The following is a 17,614-nucleotide window of genomic DNA, read 5'->3' on the forward strand; positions in this document are numbered from 1 at the left end:
GTGCGCTTACTTATCTAGGGAGGGCTTTGGTGTGAGTGAGTTTATATTGCTGCGAGTATATATTTGGTCACTTTATATATAAAGCCTTTTCACTCTCAAGTCATTGCTTTCCAGGGTCAGTTTATAATAGGAGAAACGTAACATAAATTACAGGTATGTATTTTGCAGATTAACGTATTTGCAGTAGTTAACTGCGAATACATCCTGGAAGAGACATCAAATTTCATCACTACTGTGCTCACCAGGAACGTACCCACTCAACGACACCCTACACGGGAACTCGCCCCGCGGATGCGCGGCGCCATGTTCTATAAGATACGCCTTCTCATTGTCCACATTCGCCAGGTCTGTCTTCTCACCAGCATAAACCTCATCGTAGCACTCCTGGAAGTCGAACTCCCTGCATACCACGGCGAGGAAAGCCTTCACTTCCTTCAAGACGAGCGCCTGGCCTGTGCAGTTACGCACACCATACTCAAAAATGCGCCACGCGCCTTTGCCTGGGTAGAGCTCGTGGTCTGGACCGACGAGGAAGCGCTCTGGTAGGAACTCGAGTGGTCGAGGCCAGCATTCGGGGTTTCGATGGATGCTCAAATGGCTGGTTTGCACGCAGCATCCTTCGGTGGGATACTCGTTCCCATCACGATCCTTGAGCACTAGGTCCCTGCACCCCATGCGGATGCCGTTTGCGGGAGGGAAAAGGCGCATTGTCTCCTTGATTACTGCCAAGGTATACGGAAGAGAGTTGAGAATGGAGGGGTTTTCGGTGATCATATCTGGGCAGGCTGCGACGTTTCTTCCGAAGACCTCGTCATGTTCGGCGCGGAGCTTGGATAGCACGTCGGGGTGGGTCCAGATCATGTAGCAGCAGCTGACCATCGTGCTCGATGTAGAGTCATAGCCGGCGAAGAAAAACATACGTAATTGAGCACATAGACTGCTCATGAAATCCTTATCGAGAGGGTCGGATAGTTTGTGGTCTGGTTGGGAGTAATAGGTTTCAAGAGCTTGGTCGAGTATCGAGTTGAAAGCTGACTGCTCGTGTCGCGCCTTAGCTTCACGAAAAGCGTCGGTCCGCTTCGCTACTTGGGCACCAATGTGTCGATTTAGAATGCGACTGTTGTTCCAAACACTGAACGCCCTGAGCGGATTAAGTTGACCAATGTTGTCCATGACGTTGCTCGCACCGAACTTCAAATCGAGCTGATGCAGCATGGCCTCGGAAAGGGGATGAGAGCCGGCTGTTTGATTTCCCAACTCGGTGTTGAAGACTACGCGGCCAATGATGTCTTTCATGAGCGAGAGCGTCATTGGTTCCAGACGGAAAATATCTCCCACTTCAACTTTCTTCCGGAGAATATCGCGAAAAACAAGCATCTGCTCGATTATAATAGGCATGGTAGCATCGAGATTGCTATTGTTGAAGAAGGGTAAGAATAGGTTATGGTCGTGTTTCCATTCCTGATCATTTTGGGTGAAGAGGTTGATACCCCCTTTTCCTGAAATGGGTGCGAACCATTCCGTGAGGCTTGTTGGCTTCTGAGCAGAAGTCCAAGGGTGGCCGGTGACTTGATTGGCAATGTACGGATCTCTTACCATGAGCATAGGGATGCTCACAGGGTAGCTGTCGAAGTAATATGCTGGCGGACCATATTTCCCATCTAATTTTCTAGCTATGCGGTCTAGGATATAAGCGCTGTGAGCACCTGGTGGAAGCTCATCGCTAGCAGTTTTCGCAGCGAGGAGATGCCCTAGAATACTACTGTGCGCGGGCATCGGCTACAAAAGATTTGTTAATACACGGGGTATTAAGATAAGAGACATTCGGAGTTCATACCTTCCCCATTTTCTCCAATTTCTTTATTAATGCTCGGTGCTGCCATAGTTCGGAAACGAAGGCAAAGGTTCGTACAATCGCGATAGTCAATAAGACACCGCCAAAAGCGTTCAACACCAGCCAAGAGGAGTCCATCATTGCTAAATCGCCTCCTAAAAACGTTTACTATTCATGAAATTCAGCAATCGATCAAGAGTTTTATATTCACCAGAGGGTTCGACAAGGCACGGGTGCCGCCTTGCAGGGCTGACATTCACGTAAAATGAATATTATGTTCATTTCCCCGATCGTCCGCGATTTTGTTGTCCATTCATGTTGGCAGAATTGGAAATTAAGGTCACACCCCAGTCAAGTCCAAATTAGGAATAGGGGCTTTCCAGCAAACATAAGAGGGGCAGTGAATAATCCCACTGATCTAGCAGAATTCCACGCGTTTTTCTTGAACATTTACATAGGAAGACATGTTTATAATATTCAAATTTCGTAGCTGTAATGATAATCGTATTTTTTCGAGAGCTTTTGTCTTAGCCTTTAGTTTGAAAGTCGACACCAAAATGGTTGCATAAGATGGTCTTCGTTCCCCACCAATCACAATCGCCATATCGAAGGAAACTTACTGAAATTGGAACTGGCTATTTTCTTGAGACCTTTTGGTCTTAAAGAGTTGCAGGAGTCAAGTTTATTACCAATCAACTACCTGGCATTTAGTAAAACAGTTACTAAAGACATTAGGTTCATAAATTGACAGTGTTAGATTCGCATTCGTTGGCAAACACTGACTGGCTAGCTTATATGGAAGCTGCTAGGTTCTAGAGTAGATGATTGATGACTGATGCTTCTGATAAGTTGTAAATGCTTCACAATTTGAAAGTTTTCAATTTTCATGTTTGATAGATGACAGATGCAAGAGAAGAGTTGCCAAGAAGCTAGTGCAGGTCATATGCAGACTAATCCCATTATGGTAAGACGCATCCAAGTAATTGGACAACGCTAAGATAAGATCGTTATCAGCGATCTCCAGAAAAAAGATTTTGGTGTTTTGCGATGCAAGCTGGGAATTTGTTCAACTTCAAGTTTTTCGGAACCCCACTCGATCTGTCGCGACCAGAACAATCGCGATGCCGAAGCCACGAACCAAACGCCAGGCCATCCGCGATGAGCGAAAGGCAAAGCGCCGCGAGAAAGCATTGGCAGCCAGCGAAGAGAGCAAGGCTGCCAAGAGACAACGACTAAACGAGGCCGATGGCGATAACACTGGCAACTTGGAAGCCAAGTTTGAAGATGGATTCGAACAACCTAGAATTGGTGGTCCACCACCCGCCGATCGCGAGTTCTTTGGCATGTTGTCGGATGAAGAGCAGGAATACTTTCGATCGGTAGATGAGCAGCTCGATATTGACGACTTTCCTTCTCAAGAAGAGCGACAATTATACCTAGCTAGTGTCTTCGCCGAAGCTCAAGGAAAGGAACTTAAGCTAGCATGCAGCCAGTCATGTTCGAGATTGATGGAGCGGCTTATATTAATGTCGAACACGAGGCAGAAGAAGAAGCTATTCCTACAATTTGCAAGCCATTTTCTGAACCTCATCCAACACCGTTTCGCGAGCCATTGCTGCGAAACCCTGTTCTTGCAATCTGCCCCAATTGTCACTAGAGAGCTCGGAGGGGAACGCGACGATGTTCTTACGGACCAAGACGATCCGAATGAGCAGCCTCTGCCTTTTATGGAAGAATTATTTCTTCTTACACTCGACGAGCTCGAGGGACACCTTGGATATCTTCTCGCCGATAAATTTGCGTCTCACACTCTTCGAATATTACTCATCATTCTCTCCGGACGACCTTTGGAAGAGTCTCAAACTAAGTCCCTTATTCACAGCAAGAAGAAGGAAAAGATTTCAGTCCCTTGGACATCCGATGACCCAGCCGATTTGAATTCTCAACTTCGGGCCGTGCCCATGTCATTCAATCTAGCCGCCAAGAAAATCATCGCCGACTCAGTTTCTGGTATGAGTCCCACAGAAATTCGCGTGCTAGCAAAACATCCCACTGGAAACCCGGTTCTGCAGCTGTTGTTAGAGCTGGACATTAGTTTGAATTTGAAAGCGAGCGACGAGTCCGAAGACATGGCTGTGCTGTGGCAACTCCTACCTGGAGCCCCTAATTCGCTGAAAGATGGTACTAGCCCGGCGTCGGATTTTGTCAATTCGATGCTGTACGACCACATTGGATCACGACTACTTGAGACCCTTATTATCCATTGTCCCGGAAAGATTTTCAAGCCTCTGTATAAACATGTCTTTGCAGATCGAATCCATAGTCTTCTTCGCAATGACATCGCCTCATATCCGGCCATACGCGTTCTGAATCGACTCAGCAAAGAGGATCTGGTTACGGCAGTTAAAAAGAGTTTGCCTGAGTTTAGTAAGCTCGTTACGCTATCTAGGTTTAACGTGATTAAGACCTTGTTTGAGCGATGCCAGGCTCGGGAAGCTAGGGACGAGATTGACAGTTTAACGAAGGCCCTAATCGAGGCATTTGGATCAGACCCTAAATCATTGGTTCCAAAGCTTTGCCTTCCACAGTCATCGGAATCCGATGATAAGAAGAAAAATCATGAACCGCCACAGAAGAATCGTTCAGCATTAGTTTCGCATGGCTCTCAATTAACGACAGCTATGCTTGCCATACCCGGACTTCCCTCAAGCACAATCCAAACATCTCTATCATCTCTACCTGAAGAACTTATTCTTCAACTCGCAACATCATCAGCACCTACATCTTACGTCCTGATTAATGCATTTTCCACTCCAACAAGAAACAAGATATTTCACAAGGCACTGGTTGCAGCACTACGACCCCATGCATTTCAACTCGCTATGTCAGAGTACGGCAGTAGGGTCTTGAATTCTATTGTTTTCATACCTTCCAAGAGCGATAGTATATCTGTGCCATTCCACATCAAAGAATCAATCATGGAGCTGCTTGGTCAACATGAACAAGAATTGAGGGAATCCTTTGAGGGCCGCCGTGTGTGGAGAATATGGAAAGGGGACCTATGGAGGAATAGGCGTAGGGAGTGGATCTCCTGGGTCAAGAATCTTGACACTATGTCAGGGCAAACATTATCAGAGGACCAGTCAAGGGGGGGAAAGGGACTAAGAAGTAGCAATGACAGCAGTGCAAAGAGTACAGCAAGGACTAATGACTTTCAGGCAAGAAAACGGAAGTGGGGAGTTGAAGGAGCCTCATAGCACGGTATGTCATTGTTTGCTATTCGCACAGTTCAGATAAGATGGTATTCAAAGTTTGGAGCCTCTCGTGATTCCCCTAGACATTAGATAGAATAACGTACCCAATGACCCAAATACCCAAATATTACTCATATACCTAACATGACAATCACTCTGAACTTTTATTCATCCCATCTGCACATTATTTCTATTTAATGGACATCAATCATTGTCGTGCTTTCCCAGGCATCACAACTTGCTCGCCCATCTTCATTCTCTTCATCCAAAACCCCCCTATACATGTATCTCGTTCAACACCGCGACTTCCTTCGTCTGTCCTTTTCCTAGCGATTTTCTATAGCACCTTCCCGCCGAAAACCCGTGCCTTCCCTGCCGGTTTTAGTTTAACTTTCTCGGATAGCAGCCTGCTCTACTTGCTCAGTATAGCTTCCTCCTTTAGGGGTCGTGATTTCCACTTCAATAGAGTTCCGGCCCCACTTTTCGGATTTCTCCCCCGGTTGACAAGGACCCTTCCTGCCGTCGACGATATCTTCCTTCCTCAATGTTGCCCCTGAGGCACACATATCGACGTATATCCTCTCTTTTTACAGTTTTCTACTTCGATTCGCTGGCTCTTAAGTGGGCAAGATCAGATCATCTGAAATCTAGAGTGAGAAGGTTGGTGGAGCCCTACAGTATTAGTCCCATCTCCCAGCTTTCCTCCCAGCTTTCTTCCCACCTTAATCCTCTTCAACCCCCCAGGTTTTCTTGGAACTTCCACCTTTCCCAACTTTTCAACTTCTTCATCTTCTCAGACTTCTCATACTTCATCCACCTATGTGATCTCTCAGTGGCTTGGGCAGCTCAGCTGCTTCAACATGTCTACCTCTTCAACAGCTTCAAGATATGCAATAGCTTCAACAACTCAGCTGTTTCATCTACTCTACTTCTTCTATATGTTCTACAACACCATCCCAATGGACTTTTTTGTTCCAGCTGCTTTTTCAATTTCTTCAACTTCTTCAGCTTCTTCTTCATCTTCCTGATTATCCACCATCAGTATTTCCAACAACTACAACCTAATCAAGTTATTCAATAACTTCAGCAGTTCAATCTATTCTACTCATTCTCTTTATCATCAACTTCTCATTGGAATCATGCCTTCAGTACCTTCAACTTCTAGGACTAATACATTGATTTGCAAGGTAACAACATGTCTGGTCGAAAGGGCTATGACTTATCCAACCTCTGCATGGAAACTAGACCTCGTACTCGAGGACCTGTTCATTTACATCTTCAAGGACCAACTATATCCAACGACAATGGCAAACCTTCGTCTGTATCCCAGTCACCATTCCTTTCTGATTCTTCTATTCCTTCCTCATTCAACAACAATGCTGCTGTGAATAACAGCAATGTTAGCAATCAATATCCCATCCATCCTCATACCAATTCACACACTCCTTTAGAACAACATCATGTTTCTGGAGAGAATCCCCAACAGCCTCTACGCTTAAGCCCTGGCTATACTAAGACATTTGGCCAATACACACTCTACAATCAACAGACCGGTCGCGGTTGGCGACGCGTGCCTAGAGGCACAGATTGTACTTCCGATCTGACTCAACACAATCCAACACATTCTAGTCATAAGAGCGTCACCAACGGGAGCAGCAAGATGGAAAAAGCGGTTGGCTCGGATGTCATTGCACTTGCCCACTCCCACAACATCGCCGACACTATGAATCTTAGCACTCCTCTTGCAGGTTACAAGACCGAAGGTATGCTTGACGCCGACATTAACAAAGCAACAGATGCTAACGTGAACCTAGCAAGCACCGGCACTAACAGAAGTGCAAGCCAGAACATGGAGTTTGATGTTAATTCCCACATCAACTTCGACATAGATTCCGCCGTCGCTGCTGCCATGAATAGTAGTATTCATGCTAGTCTGGGACATAGTAAGGGCATTACCAACCCCCCTTCCACTCACCACAATGCCAGGGGACGGCTCCGACTTGACAGGCCAGCTAGAAGAGCCAGCAGGAAGATACTGCGTTCCTCATCACGGCGTGGCATCACATTGTCGCCGACTATAGTAGGAGGGTTCCTAGCTCCACCATCCACATCACCAAGTCTTTTGCATTCCCGCTCGTCGCGACTACCTAGTCACCCTGAATCTAATCTTCTTAGCCCCGCCATCAGCTCAGCCTTGAACAAGGGCACGGCGGATTCACACCCTGATTCACCACCACCAAGGTCAACGCCACAGATAACTCTGACTGCACCCTCAGATGATGAGGATCAGACAAGTTTTCCAGTCACCAGGGAGTGATGGGCTCACCTAGTCGCCGATTCTCTATTCTATGTAATCGTGCCGACTAAGACCTTGCAGAAAGACACATACAAGAAGCTTGTCGCAAGAGGCGTCAACTCTGTCATTCGGATACCCGGAATAGGCGACCCGGAGGGGTCATTCCATGTCCTGGGAGACATGAAGACGTACATGGACCAGATCTGTCCAATGCATATAGACATATCTACATAACAGGGACGCTGCCCCTGTCTTTGCGTCACTCCGACAGATGGTGGCCACCAAGCCGAGTTTCACTCAATCCTTTCCATATCGAACACATCAACTCACTATGGAAGTCAATTCATATTGGCCTTCAAGGCGACTCATAGCAGCTCATCGCCGATGCGAATCATCCCAGGCTAAGCTCAGACAGCTTCTGCTTCAACCAAACGCCTACGGTTCTTCCTACAATGGCCACCCCGGCACCTTCATTCATACTGTCGCGGCCTCCCTCCAAGTCTTATTGACGACGATGAATTCAGCAACACTAGCCCTTGGATTGACTACCTGGTGGTAGATCTTCTGCTCCTGTATATGTTTCCTCATATCTATGTCCTTATCAGAGCATACCGACTCTACCAGAACACAGCCTGTTCGCGTGTCACTAGCAGACCGTACCAAGTACCCAGCACACTGAATCCTTTGATTCTCAGCTCCCAGATCGCTGGCCCTTCTCGTGCAGACAGCTCATGCGGGACTTGGCGCCGTTGCAGGTACACTCAACCACAGTGGCCGGCACCTGGGTGTACTACACATCGGGCATGTCGGGTCCTTGAGTTCTTGCTTAGACGGTCTGAGTCGCTGTCATCGCCTTCTCGTCCCTGTGTAGCTCCGGCCTGAGAGTGTCGTTGTGTTGGCCACACCCGCACTCACATCTAAGTGGGTAATAAGCGTGATCCATTCATTCTTGACTGATCGGATCCCTTGCATGGCTGTGGTAGGCATGGAGGCTGATATTGGTCAGTCAGGGCGACTGAGGGTAAGGGGAAGAGTATGACATACAGGAGGCCATCCATTACCATCTCTCCAGCGCGATTCCGCGACCACTGTCCCCTTCAGAGCCCTTCTCCTGCAGTTGCGACATTCTCACGGCGCTGTGAATGCCTCCGCCGTAGCAACCACGAAGATATACACAATGGAGTCACACTCGTGCACGATGGAGATGAAAAGCAAGAGTTGTTGCCTGGGTACCAAGAATGGTTCGAGGCCGTCGAAGACAAGCTTCTGGATGTGGCTAACGCCAACTCCCCCGTCGTGCTCACCTCTCTGGGTACGGCTAGGGTGCCGATTTGTTGCCAGCACATTCAAAGCTACGCTGAGATCTTCGGGTTCCTCCTCCCTTCCCTCACTTAACGGCGGATTGTGAAGTGGAAGTGGACACCATGGAACCGTTATCTGTTGAGGTATTGAATGGGGTACCTCTTGCTAACGTGGAACTACAAGGCAATGGCTTTGTGCGGGAGCCCTTCCTAGCACGACTCTTGTACAAGAGCATGCTAGGCTATCTGCCAGGCATGCCTGAGTAGGAAAGGGCAAAGGCAAAGACATTGATCTCGTTCTCGCTATCAATGGGTAGTTCAGCACAATGAAGAACATAGACATCAGCTGCACGGAGACTGATTTCTCCGTGAGGGAGTACTCACTCGTCTCCCCGTTCACGGTTCGTCGGTTGTGTTCACAACAGTTAGTACCTGCATCAGCGATACATATGGAGCCAGTGACTAACATCTTCCTGAATAGTTAGTATGACTTGGTCATTTAGCGTTGATATTACCTACCACTGGTCATGTCCGTCTGTACCTATGTAGGTATGACATGTGGACAACACATGGACCCACTAGCAAGATGGGCAGTAAGTATCTAAGTGAATGAATACCTATCGATTTGTTAACTAATATCTCTATAGTTGTTGATATTACTGATATGGGAATCCCCTTCCGCCACGCGGAACTGTCACCAGTCAAGCAGAGAGAAGTATTGGACTGGACACCTGGGATCGTGACCGCGGCGGATTGTCGGCAACCACGGCGTTTTCCACAGGGGTCGATTACCCCGTGGTTTCCTACTTCGCTTACTTTGAAAGCGCCAACTATGCTACGCTGGCCTTCCCCAGTACCGACATCAATTCTTCCCCTGGCGCCCAGTCAGCGCTATACTGGGGTGGTTGGGTGCCTGATGGTATGGTCAACCCTACTGGAGTGTCTTCATGGAGACGGGATCACATTGAGGTTTGATCTCTGGGTGGGCATTGAGCGAGTATGACCATGGAGATTGGTCTGGGTGTACTACATTGGGGTACCCCACACTCACGCGCCCTCATTGCCCATTTCATGGCTTTGTTCAATCTTCTCCCACGATGCCCTACTTACAGGCGGTGGTGTGCATTCTTCTCTCGTTAACAGTGCACCTTCCCACGCGGGACAGAAATAACTTGATATATCTTCCCCCCAGAGACAGAATTAGCTGTCGACTACTAGTACTATCGCCGATATTCGTTCGCCATAGAAGCGACGTGATCTTCACGTCGGCGAAACAGATTTAGCTGCTAATGGTGCGGCCTTGTTGCCGGTATTTATTGGCCATGTGAAACGTATGGCCTCGAACAGAGTCCGTTTCCAATTCAGAACCAACTCGAATACAGCTGCCGAGAGCACGCCTACCCATTCATAGCGGAAGTTATATGCTATATTCTCACTAGGCACCAAGACACGGTCTGCTCGCGCCGACTCGGACACGCGGGTGATACCCATCAGCCACCATACTTATGGAGGCCTCGATAGTTGTAGCGGTCGTTAATGATGGATATGACACAAGACAGAGCCCTGTATTTGGACCTACTCCCTGGGTCAGGCATATTTCTAACACAGAAAGCCTCTCGCGATCGCTTTCTCCATGTTTGCCGTCATTTCAACATCCTATAGTCAGACGGGCGCAGCATCGGTCGCTTGCAACATGCTTGATACTGGTTTTAACACACTTGTCTAAGGACTGCGCAGTCTCTTGGGGAGAGAGAGCTGGTCCACGTGGAGGCATCTGAGGCTTCCAGCCAGTATCCTGACTCGGGCCAGGCTAGTGGAGATTTAACCAGGATGAGCTGGAATATCAGTCGGCGGTGAGGACGGGTAACGGTTGGATGAAGTACAATTATGGTATATCGATTGATGTTGAGGGTATGATGCGGTGCAAAGATCAGGAAGAGTACGCAGTTGGACTTGGATGTTATCCCTCACGGCGAAATGGTGATATGGGTGCTTTGAATCGCGAGACTTCACCATGGCATGATGCTACATAAGGTTCATTACCTTAACACCAAAATATAGTGCTGTATAGCCATCATAGGTCGTGGAGTGTTGGAATATCAGGTGGCTGGAAGCCTACGCACTGTATCTCAGAGGTGGATATGTGCTATCTAATGCATCTCTACCTACTCCTAGTAACTTAACCTTTTAATACAAGAAGTATGAAACCCATAACCTGCGTCTATCTCAATATGGAGCATTGGGCCATTCTATTTTAAATGATCTCAGCTAGTGAGTGCGATAGAGAGAAAGGGGGGATGACCCACCTCGAGAGAGATAAGAGGTTCTAATTATTGTCAACAAAAAATAGTCGTCAGGGGAAGTTCTCGCGGATGATTTATTGTATCAAGCCGTAGTTTCAAGAAACTGCCCATCAAGGTCATGCAGAACACGGTTCACATAGCGCAGAACGGGATCTCCGGAGGTTACTAAACGATAACCTCATCCTTCGACCTCGATAATCTTACCATAGTTACATGAGATCTCCAAAATAATCTCCATCTTATGCAGGTCGAAACCTTTTACACTTAAATTTATGCTAGCCTAGGTATAAATGAATGAATGATTCCACTGCGTGGCTCCTATCATTTCAAGTGTTCCTCCGCATATAAACAACCTATATAGGATAGATACTCCATATTTGTGATCTCAAAAAAGTGATATCCGCCCAGAAAAAAAGAATCGGAAGATGGACTAGGGCCAAGTCTAGGATACGGCTCCAATTAAGCTTTGGATCTACGTATAAGTGTACATATAGGGGGAACCTTTCTGGCAATCGTAGAACTAAGATAGGTGCGGAGTATAATTGATGTGGCTGAAGTAAACGTTAAGCACTAGGTAGCAACTAGGTAGTGAACGATTAGGTTCCTTTCTGAATTTTTTATTTTTTAAACTTCGTTTAGACTATTTTCGATATGTCCCGGAAAGGGGCCATTGCTATTGTCTCTCCAAATCCTCAACATAATCATCCCAGAGGATCTATCGCCTGGGACAATTCCAACTACTTTCTGTCGCAGGTATCATCAAGAGCTAATAAAAGCTCTCTCCCCCTCCAGTGCCCTGGTTTGAAGTGTGCCTAGCAACCACTCCGGTCTTATTGCCGAACGTATGACTCCTTATCTCTTAACGCCATAGGGCATTCCAACCCATTTTGCCATAGAAGATAAGCAACGGACATTCGTAGATGTATCCGACGCTTATCCATCCACCACCTTTTAGGATACCTTCTCCCATCCAGTCAAACACTTAAAATGCTTCGGAGTCGAATTCAGTAGCCGAGTGGAGATCGTGACCCAAAGGTCGAAGTCATAAACCATAGCGTTGCCACCACCATCCAAGATATTCCCTTGTTTTCCATTGGTATCATGAAGATATTAAACCATGTAATGAGGTATGTTGCAGATTGGGTAGCCCCAATCACGAAAAATAGCAAATGATGCTTGCCTCCCTAACACCTCCAAGATTGTATCGTTTGCGTAGAAGTCGTAAAAATCAAACATTGGGCCTAGGAGACAGAACGCTTTCATGCAAATCAAACCAGTAACTACCGACACCCTAATAGGTACAGAAGAAGTGCATGGCACGTGGTATCTCCGATATGATTGCCAGGTCGATCCGAGGAAATGTTTAAAATAAATATGCGTAAAGAACTGGGCCTGTGTACAGGCCACGTTTCCGATGGAAATCGGGATAGATTATTGCTCCGATCCGAAGTCGACAAAACTCTCCCAACTACCATCACCTCCTGTTCCACCAACAGGTGTGCCTATTTGGTCATAGCCCTCATTGTGGAAGTCCAGGAGGTTAAATGTGTTATCCGTCATAGAATTGTCCGATGTTGGAAAGATATCATCATCTGGGATATGGGCTTCATGTGGCGAGAATGTAGGAACTTCCTGCTTAATATCGACTTCGGAATTTTCATCCTGAGTTGTAGAGTCGCCAGGGAAGGGACCAAACATTTGATAGGTTGAAGGATCTCCCATGAAGTGCATCGCCATTGGGTCATTCATGTCGATGTTGGCCATCATCTTTACCTCGTTAGGTAATTCAGAAGTGAATGCGGATGACGAGGTTGACTGTTGCGCTAACTGTGGGTCAAGATGAAGAGGTGGGAAGGCCGATGGTGTCTGAAACGGGGTCGCTTTCGACTCTGCCGCATCAGCATCCGTCGAGGTGGATCCAGGCGTTAGAGCTGGTGGCGACGATATAGTAGTAGCCGAATTGGGCGCTGGGCTTCCAATCGTAGCAGAGCCTCTCCGGTCAATTCCGTCAAATAGCGACTGCGAAGACACCGAGTGTGTGCGGGTGGCAGAAGAATCTTGACTGGACCCAGAAATAGATAATCGGTTCGAAAACCCTGCGTCGTTGTTCATAAGTGATGCCATATACGCGGAGCTATTGAGCTGCTGCTGCTGGTTTGTCATGGCAGTCGGAAAAGATTCGCTGAAGAGTCTGTTAATCTCTTGATAGCGAGCCATCGTAGCCATTGCCGTCTGCGTCGTGATGTACGCATTCACCCGGTGATTCATGTCAGGTGAATTCGTTTGAAGATGCGCAGTAAGGAATTTGTAGTGGCGCGGTAAATCATCCTCTTCTTCCTCATACATCTCCTCCTTCAGTACAATCTCTTCACTAACTTTGAGACCTCGTCCTGTTCGTCTCCGATGAATTTCAGATGCCTGGCGAGCGGACTGCACCCTAGCCTCCAGACTTCGGTCAGCTCTTCTTGACGCAGCAATGTATGCCCTTTCCTGATTCTCTTCGTGGGATCGCTCTGTCTGTTAAGATAAGTCAGATTCAATAACAGTTAAATATAAGGGAAGGCAATGCTCGCCTTCTGGACCTTGACAGGCGGGATTCGTTGGTTAGCCGACATGGCGGATGATGTATCAAAGGATCGCTTAGGCATTGATTTGAACTTCAAATATAATGATAATAATATTGTTAATTAAAGGGCAGAGCTAGGGATGTCTGTTTATATTCTCAATTGTTGATAAGGTGGCGGGAATATGCGTTGAGCCTTCAAACTGTGTAGCTAAGGCTGACTCGTAGCATGCATGTAGGATAATGTGATTCCAGGGCCGATGCGGATAGTAACACAAGTCGGACAAGCGGGGTTTCGGGCCTTGCTGTCATATGCAGCCACAAAGGCAAATGGAGGTTGCCGTATGCTTGTTGGATGGAGCAGCAGGCGAACTTCAATGTCAGGCCGAAAAGAGGCTCTCTTGGTATGGTAAGTGTTGGGATATTGTGTGGAAAAGATAGTTGTCGATAGCAAAATTGAGAACTAGGTTGTGATTTGGGTGTAAAGTTGAATGTTCGTTAATTGTTCGGTGTTTATTTTTGAGTCTGTCTCTGCTTCACGTTTATAGCTTAATCTGTATTGTTTGCTTGGTCTGTTTGTCTGCTGCCGCAGTCGTCCTATCCTAATGCGGAACACCGACTTATATGGAGTCGTCGGAAGTATGGCCCGTATAAGGTTATCTTGTCTTCTAAATAGTCAAATAAACTGTAGACTCAACCAAGGACTCTCTGCAAGTAGTCGAGATAGTCGGGCCAGACAAAGCAGCTGTGAGATGTTGACGGTTAACTGCGACGTTGCATGTGAGATATAGACTGGAATTTGTTGATATTGACAAAGGACAGTGAGGGGATGATAGTTGTAGAAGCACAAGTTGCTACTTGGGACTGTAGTAGTTGTAGTAAGAGACAGATATGTAAATCTGAGAAGATGGAAGAAGAAATAATATACATATACAAGAGACGGGAATGGAACTTCCCCATGCTCGGAGTCGCGAGGTTGTAAGAGGTACATAGTGTGGATAGTCCATACTGCGCAACATGGCCGCAACGAAGCGTGTCTATCAAAGTACCTAGGGACAACATAGGAACACAAGCTCCTTCGATTGAAGAACAGACAGGGATTCAAAGCTTTTTCCTGATGCGGGAAGAATGTGGAAGTGGCGATCGATCGCGATGAGACCTCGTAGGAACCAATCACTTTGCTGGAGGGAGCTTCCAGATACTACAGGGATTGTAGTGCCATAGCTTGGTGATAGCGTTCTAAGTAGTCCTTAAAAGGGCTTAGCTCCAACCTCTTCTGAGTTTAGGCCCATACCTACCCCGCTCTTTCTGTACACCATACATCCATGGATACACGTATTTGCTAGTAGCTATAGCTCTCGTCGGGCCTAGCTTTAATGTTTACTAAATTTAAAGCTAAGCATCAAAGATCCTTGGATCTCTTTGCTTCTGGAGGCGAGCAGCTAATCGTAACTAAACAGTATAGTAATCATTTTGTGTACGACAGACGCCAGCGAGTTATATCCTACATATGGACAAGTGTGTTTTCAACAGACAGCCCGCGTATTCATATTTTGTAGCTTGGATATACTTCTCTTGCTCAGGTCTACGTGCGTAGTCACACCCGGTTGAATGGTCAGATCTACGTGTATCTAATGAATTTCACCCAAATGATGTAAGTCCGCCGCGATCGACGGTTCGCAGCACGTTTCGAGGTCCAAATTATTACCCGAGGATTGGGCAATATAGATGTGTAGGTTACATAACCTGTTATTCAGACGCATGTATGAGACAATATGGAAATCCAATCATACGCGGATATGTTGAGATTCATGGAGGTATATCGCTTCGGTATAAGCGAATCTGACATCCGGGTACCTATCTAGGAAGTCAGCCGAATGTTATGACAAAATGATGTAAAGAAAAACCGACAGATAACATTCGGTCCTTGGAGGTCTGTAACAATATCAAACCTGACAAGGCGCAATTGTTACCTAAGCTTAACGTCAATTGTGGTACAAGCCTTTTATGGATGTTACGCCTTAAATAAGCGTCGATCGGCTAAATTTTAACGGGTCTCCGCCCATCCCGCTTCGTTTCCGCCAACTCCACTGCTCCACCCCCTGGCATCGTCTTCTTCCGGCCCTAAACGCCTGCGTGCATTATGTTGAAAAACTAGCACATTCTTCTATCCAATATCTAATACTAGCAAGATGATCTGGGATCTCATGCTACAGATTTGCAACTTGACTACTTTATAAAATTCAAATTCTGTATTTCTAACCATGCCGTTACCCATCAAAAAGTTAAAATCGTTAAGAAAGGGTTAATTTGACGCCGGACATCAGCTCCGTCCTTAGGCTTTCTAAGATTGAGCTTACTACCCAATTTCTTGCCTTGATTCCTCAGAGGAGTCGGGCCAAAGCCTTGTGTCACCTTCAACACCTGTTTGGTATTGAATCATACCTATGCTAGCCATTGTTACAAGCTTAGCACCGGAGCTTTTGCTGCGAACTCCTCATATTCCACACCGGCACACAAATAAGCATTTCCTGCAAGCATCTGTATTTTGAATCCTTCAAATATTCTCGGGCCTTTGTTTAGAATCTGATAGAAGACTGGATTCTACCTTCAGCCTCGAGGTAAACCAATCATGTCTCGGAGCATGCAAAGACACCGTGACAATAACTCCACTAACCCCGGGGGACGTAGACAGACTGCTCGGGGGTCACGACTCTATCTATTTGGTGGATTTCCAATCATGTTCGAGAGATCAAATACGGGAATAGCTCCTCACCGACCAACAACATGGCCGGTGCTGGTCTGCGCGTGCCAGGCGTGCGTGCTATGAGCGGACGCGTCTACCAGTCCCTAGTCTCGCATGAAGATTTCAATCAGCTGCAGGGGGTGGCTCGGAGAATATTCGATCAAGGCATTTTAACGATTACCATCATAATGTTCGATGAGTGACATCAGCCGTCAAATCCGAGAGCGGAGTCTGTTGGCTTGAAACGGACAAACCAAAGAGAAGAGGTGAGACGGACCTCTACCTGGGTACTTAGCCCTTTTCCTTTTCAGGAAACATCGTCGTTCTTTGACTTTGGGGGTTGTCTTGATTCTCCGGAGCAAACTTTCCGCAGGCATTGCTCTGACTGGTTCTAGGCACAGATACTTTAGACCTTAACAATTTTTTCTGAGGAACCCCACTTGCAATTCTCTCACAAGCCATACGTGGCGCTGTGGCTAATTACGTTGCCCCTTTTGTCGCATCACACGGGCCCAACACTCTGACGTAGCGATGAACGAATTTTCGGGCGCTCAATTGGAGTTCAAACTGTTCAATTAGAAATCAGCAAGCGCAACCAGCTATGTATCAATGGACTGAAGGACTAAGGAGCGGATATCCATGGATGTCTTTCCCCACTGTCGATCTTCTCCTTAATCCTTAAACATTACCGCATACCTATGGGAATTTCGCCTCATTTGCCCGAAATCCCATCCCAACAAACATGGGATTTTCTTTCTCTCGTCCTATTTGACGCCAAGCCTTTTTTGATTAATTGCTGTCTCGCCACTCTTCATGTCTTGATACCTTTGGAGCCCTCTCCGAACCATCGAATTCGTCCAAGGGAGATTCCGATTAGGAAGTTTGTTTACCCTTCAATTTTTATGTCAGCTCTCCCAGGGAAACGCGTCCCACGACTATCTGTTTCGACGCGTTCAGGCCATCCTTATATGACTCTACAGCCTTGGAAGTCCCCATTCAAAGCATCAAACCAAGGCTCAATTGCCTGAGCTAATCAGGTGGACAATTGGAAGTTCCTTGCGATGTACGGTATACCCAAAGTCAGCGAGAGCTTCTCGGTCTGTGAGATGCTTGTAGTTTCACAATCCACAATATTTCTAAAGTTAGGTCATCACAACATATCCATCTTCGAGTGATAAAGCTCCCCAAAGGACCGAAGGGCGGCTCTCCTGGTTTGAAGCCGAACTCTGGTCTAGACATATCTAATGATGCTACTAGAGATCCCGCTAGATTGGTCGTTCTCACATCAGTGCGAGATCTGGTCGAGCTACGAGATAC

General features: G+C 46.8%; 4 protein-coding genes across 4 annotated transcripts; 2 read left to right on the top strand and 2 right to left on the bottom strand.

The window, feature by feature from the left end:
* Positions 1–29: 29 nt before the first annotated feature.
* On the bottom strand, positions 30–2,313 carry F4807DRAFT_424243 (cytochrome P450). The gene is made up of 2 exons (XM_047997854.1): positions 1,838–2,313; positions 30–1,779 (listed from the first exon to the last, which is right to left on the bottom strand). The coding sequence occupies exons 1-2, from the start codon at positions 1,973–1,975 to the stop codon at positions 217–219; spliced, it is 1,701 nt and encodes a 566-aa protein (XP_047854721.1). The 5' UTR covers positions 1,976–2,313; the 3' UTR covers positions 30–216.
* Positions 2,314–2,916: 603 nt separating this feature from the next.
* F4807DRAFT_424245 (ARM repeat-containing protein) lies at positions 2,917–5,237 on the top strand. The gene has a single exon (XM_047997855.1). The coding sequence runs from the start codon at positions 2,956–2,958 to the stop codon at positions 5,089–5,091; it is 2,136 nt and encodes a 711-aa protein (XP_047854722.1). The 5' UTR covers positions 2,917–2,955; the 3' UTR covers positions 5,092–5,237.
* Positions 5,238–6,283: 1,046 nt separating this feature from the next.
* Positions 6,284–7,950, top strand: F4807DRAFT_467321 (uncharacterized protein; the record flags this gene model as incomplete). The annotated part of the gene is made up of 1 exon (XM_048002478.1): positions 6,284–7,950. The coding sequence occupies one exon, from the start codon at positions 6,284–6,286 to the stop codon at positions 7,403–7,405; it is 1,122 nt and encodes a 373-aa protein (XP_047854723.1). The 3' UTR covers positions 7,406–7,950.
* A 4,469-nt stretch (positions 7,951–12,419) lies between these two features.
* On the bottom strand, positions 12,420–13,603 carry F4807DRAFT_460036 (uncharacterized protein; the record flags this gene model as incomplete). Its single annotated transcript, XM_048001460.1, has 2 exons — positions 12,420–13,505; positions 13,571–13,603. The coding sequence occupies 2 exons, from the start codon at positions 13,601–13,603 to the stop codon at positions 12,420–12,422; spliced, it is 1,119 nt and encodes a 372-aa protein (XP_047854724.1).
* Positions 13,604–17,614: the final 4,011 nt, after the last annotated feature.

This window comes from Annulohypoxylon truncatum, assembly GCF_022578515.1.
Source record: "Annulohypoxylon truncatum strain CBS 140777 unplaced genomic scaffold F4807scaffold_14, whole genome shotgun sequence".
Taxonomy (NCBI): domain Eukaryota; kingdom Fungi; phylum Ascomycota; class Sordariomycetes; order Xylariales; family Hypoxylaceae; genus Annulohypoxylon; species Annulohypoxylon truncatum.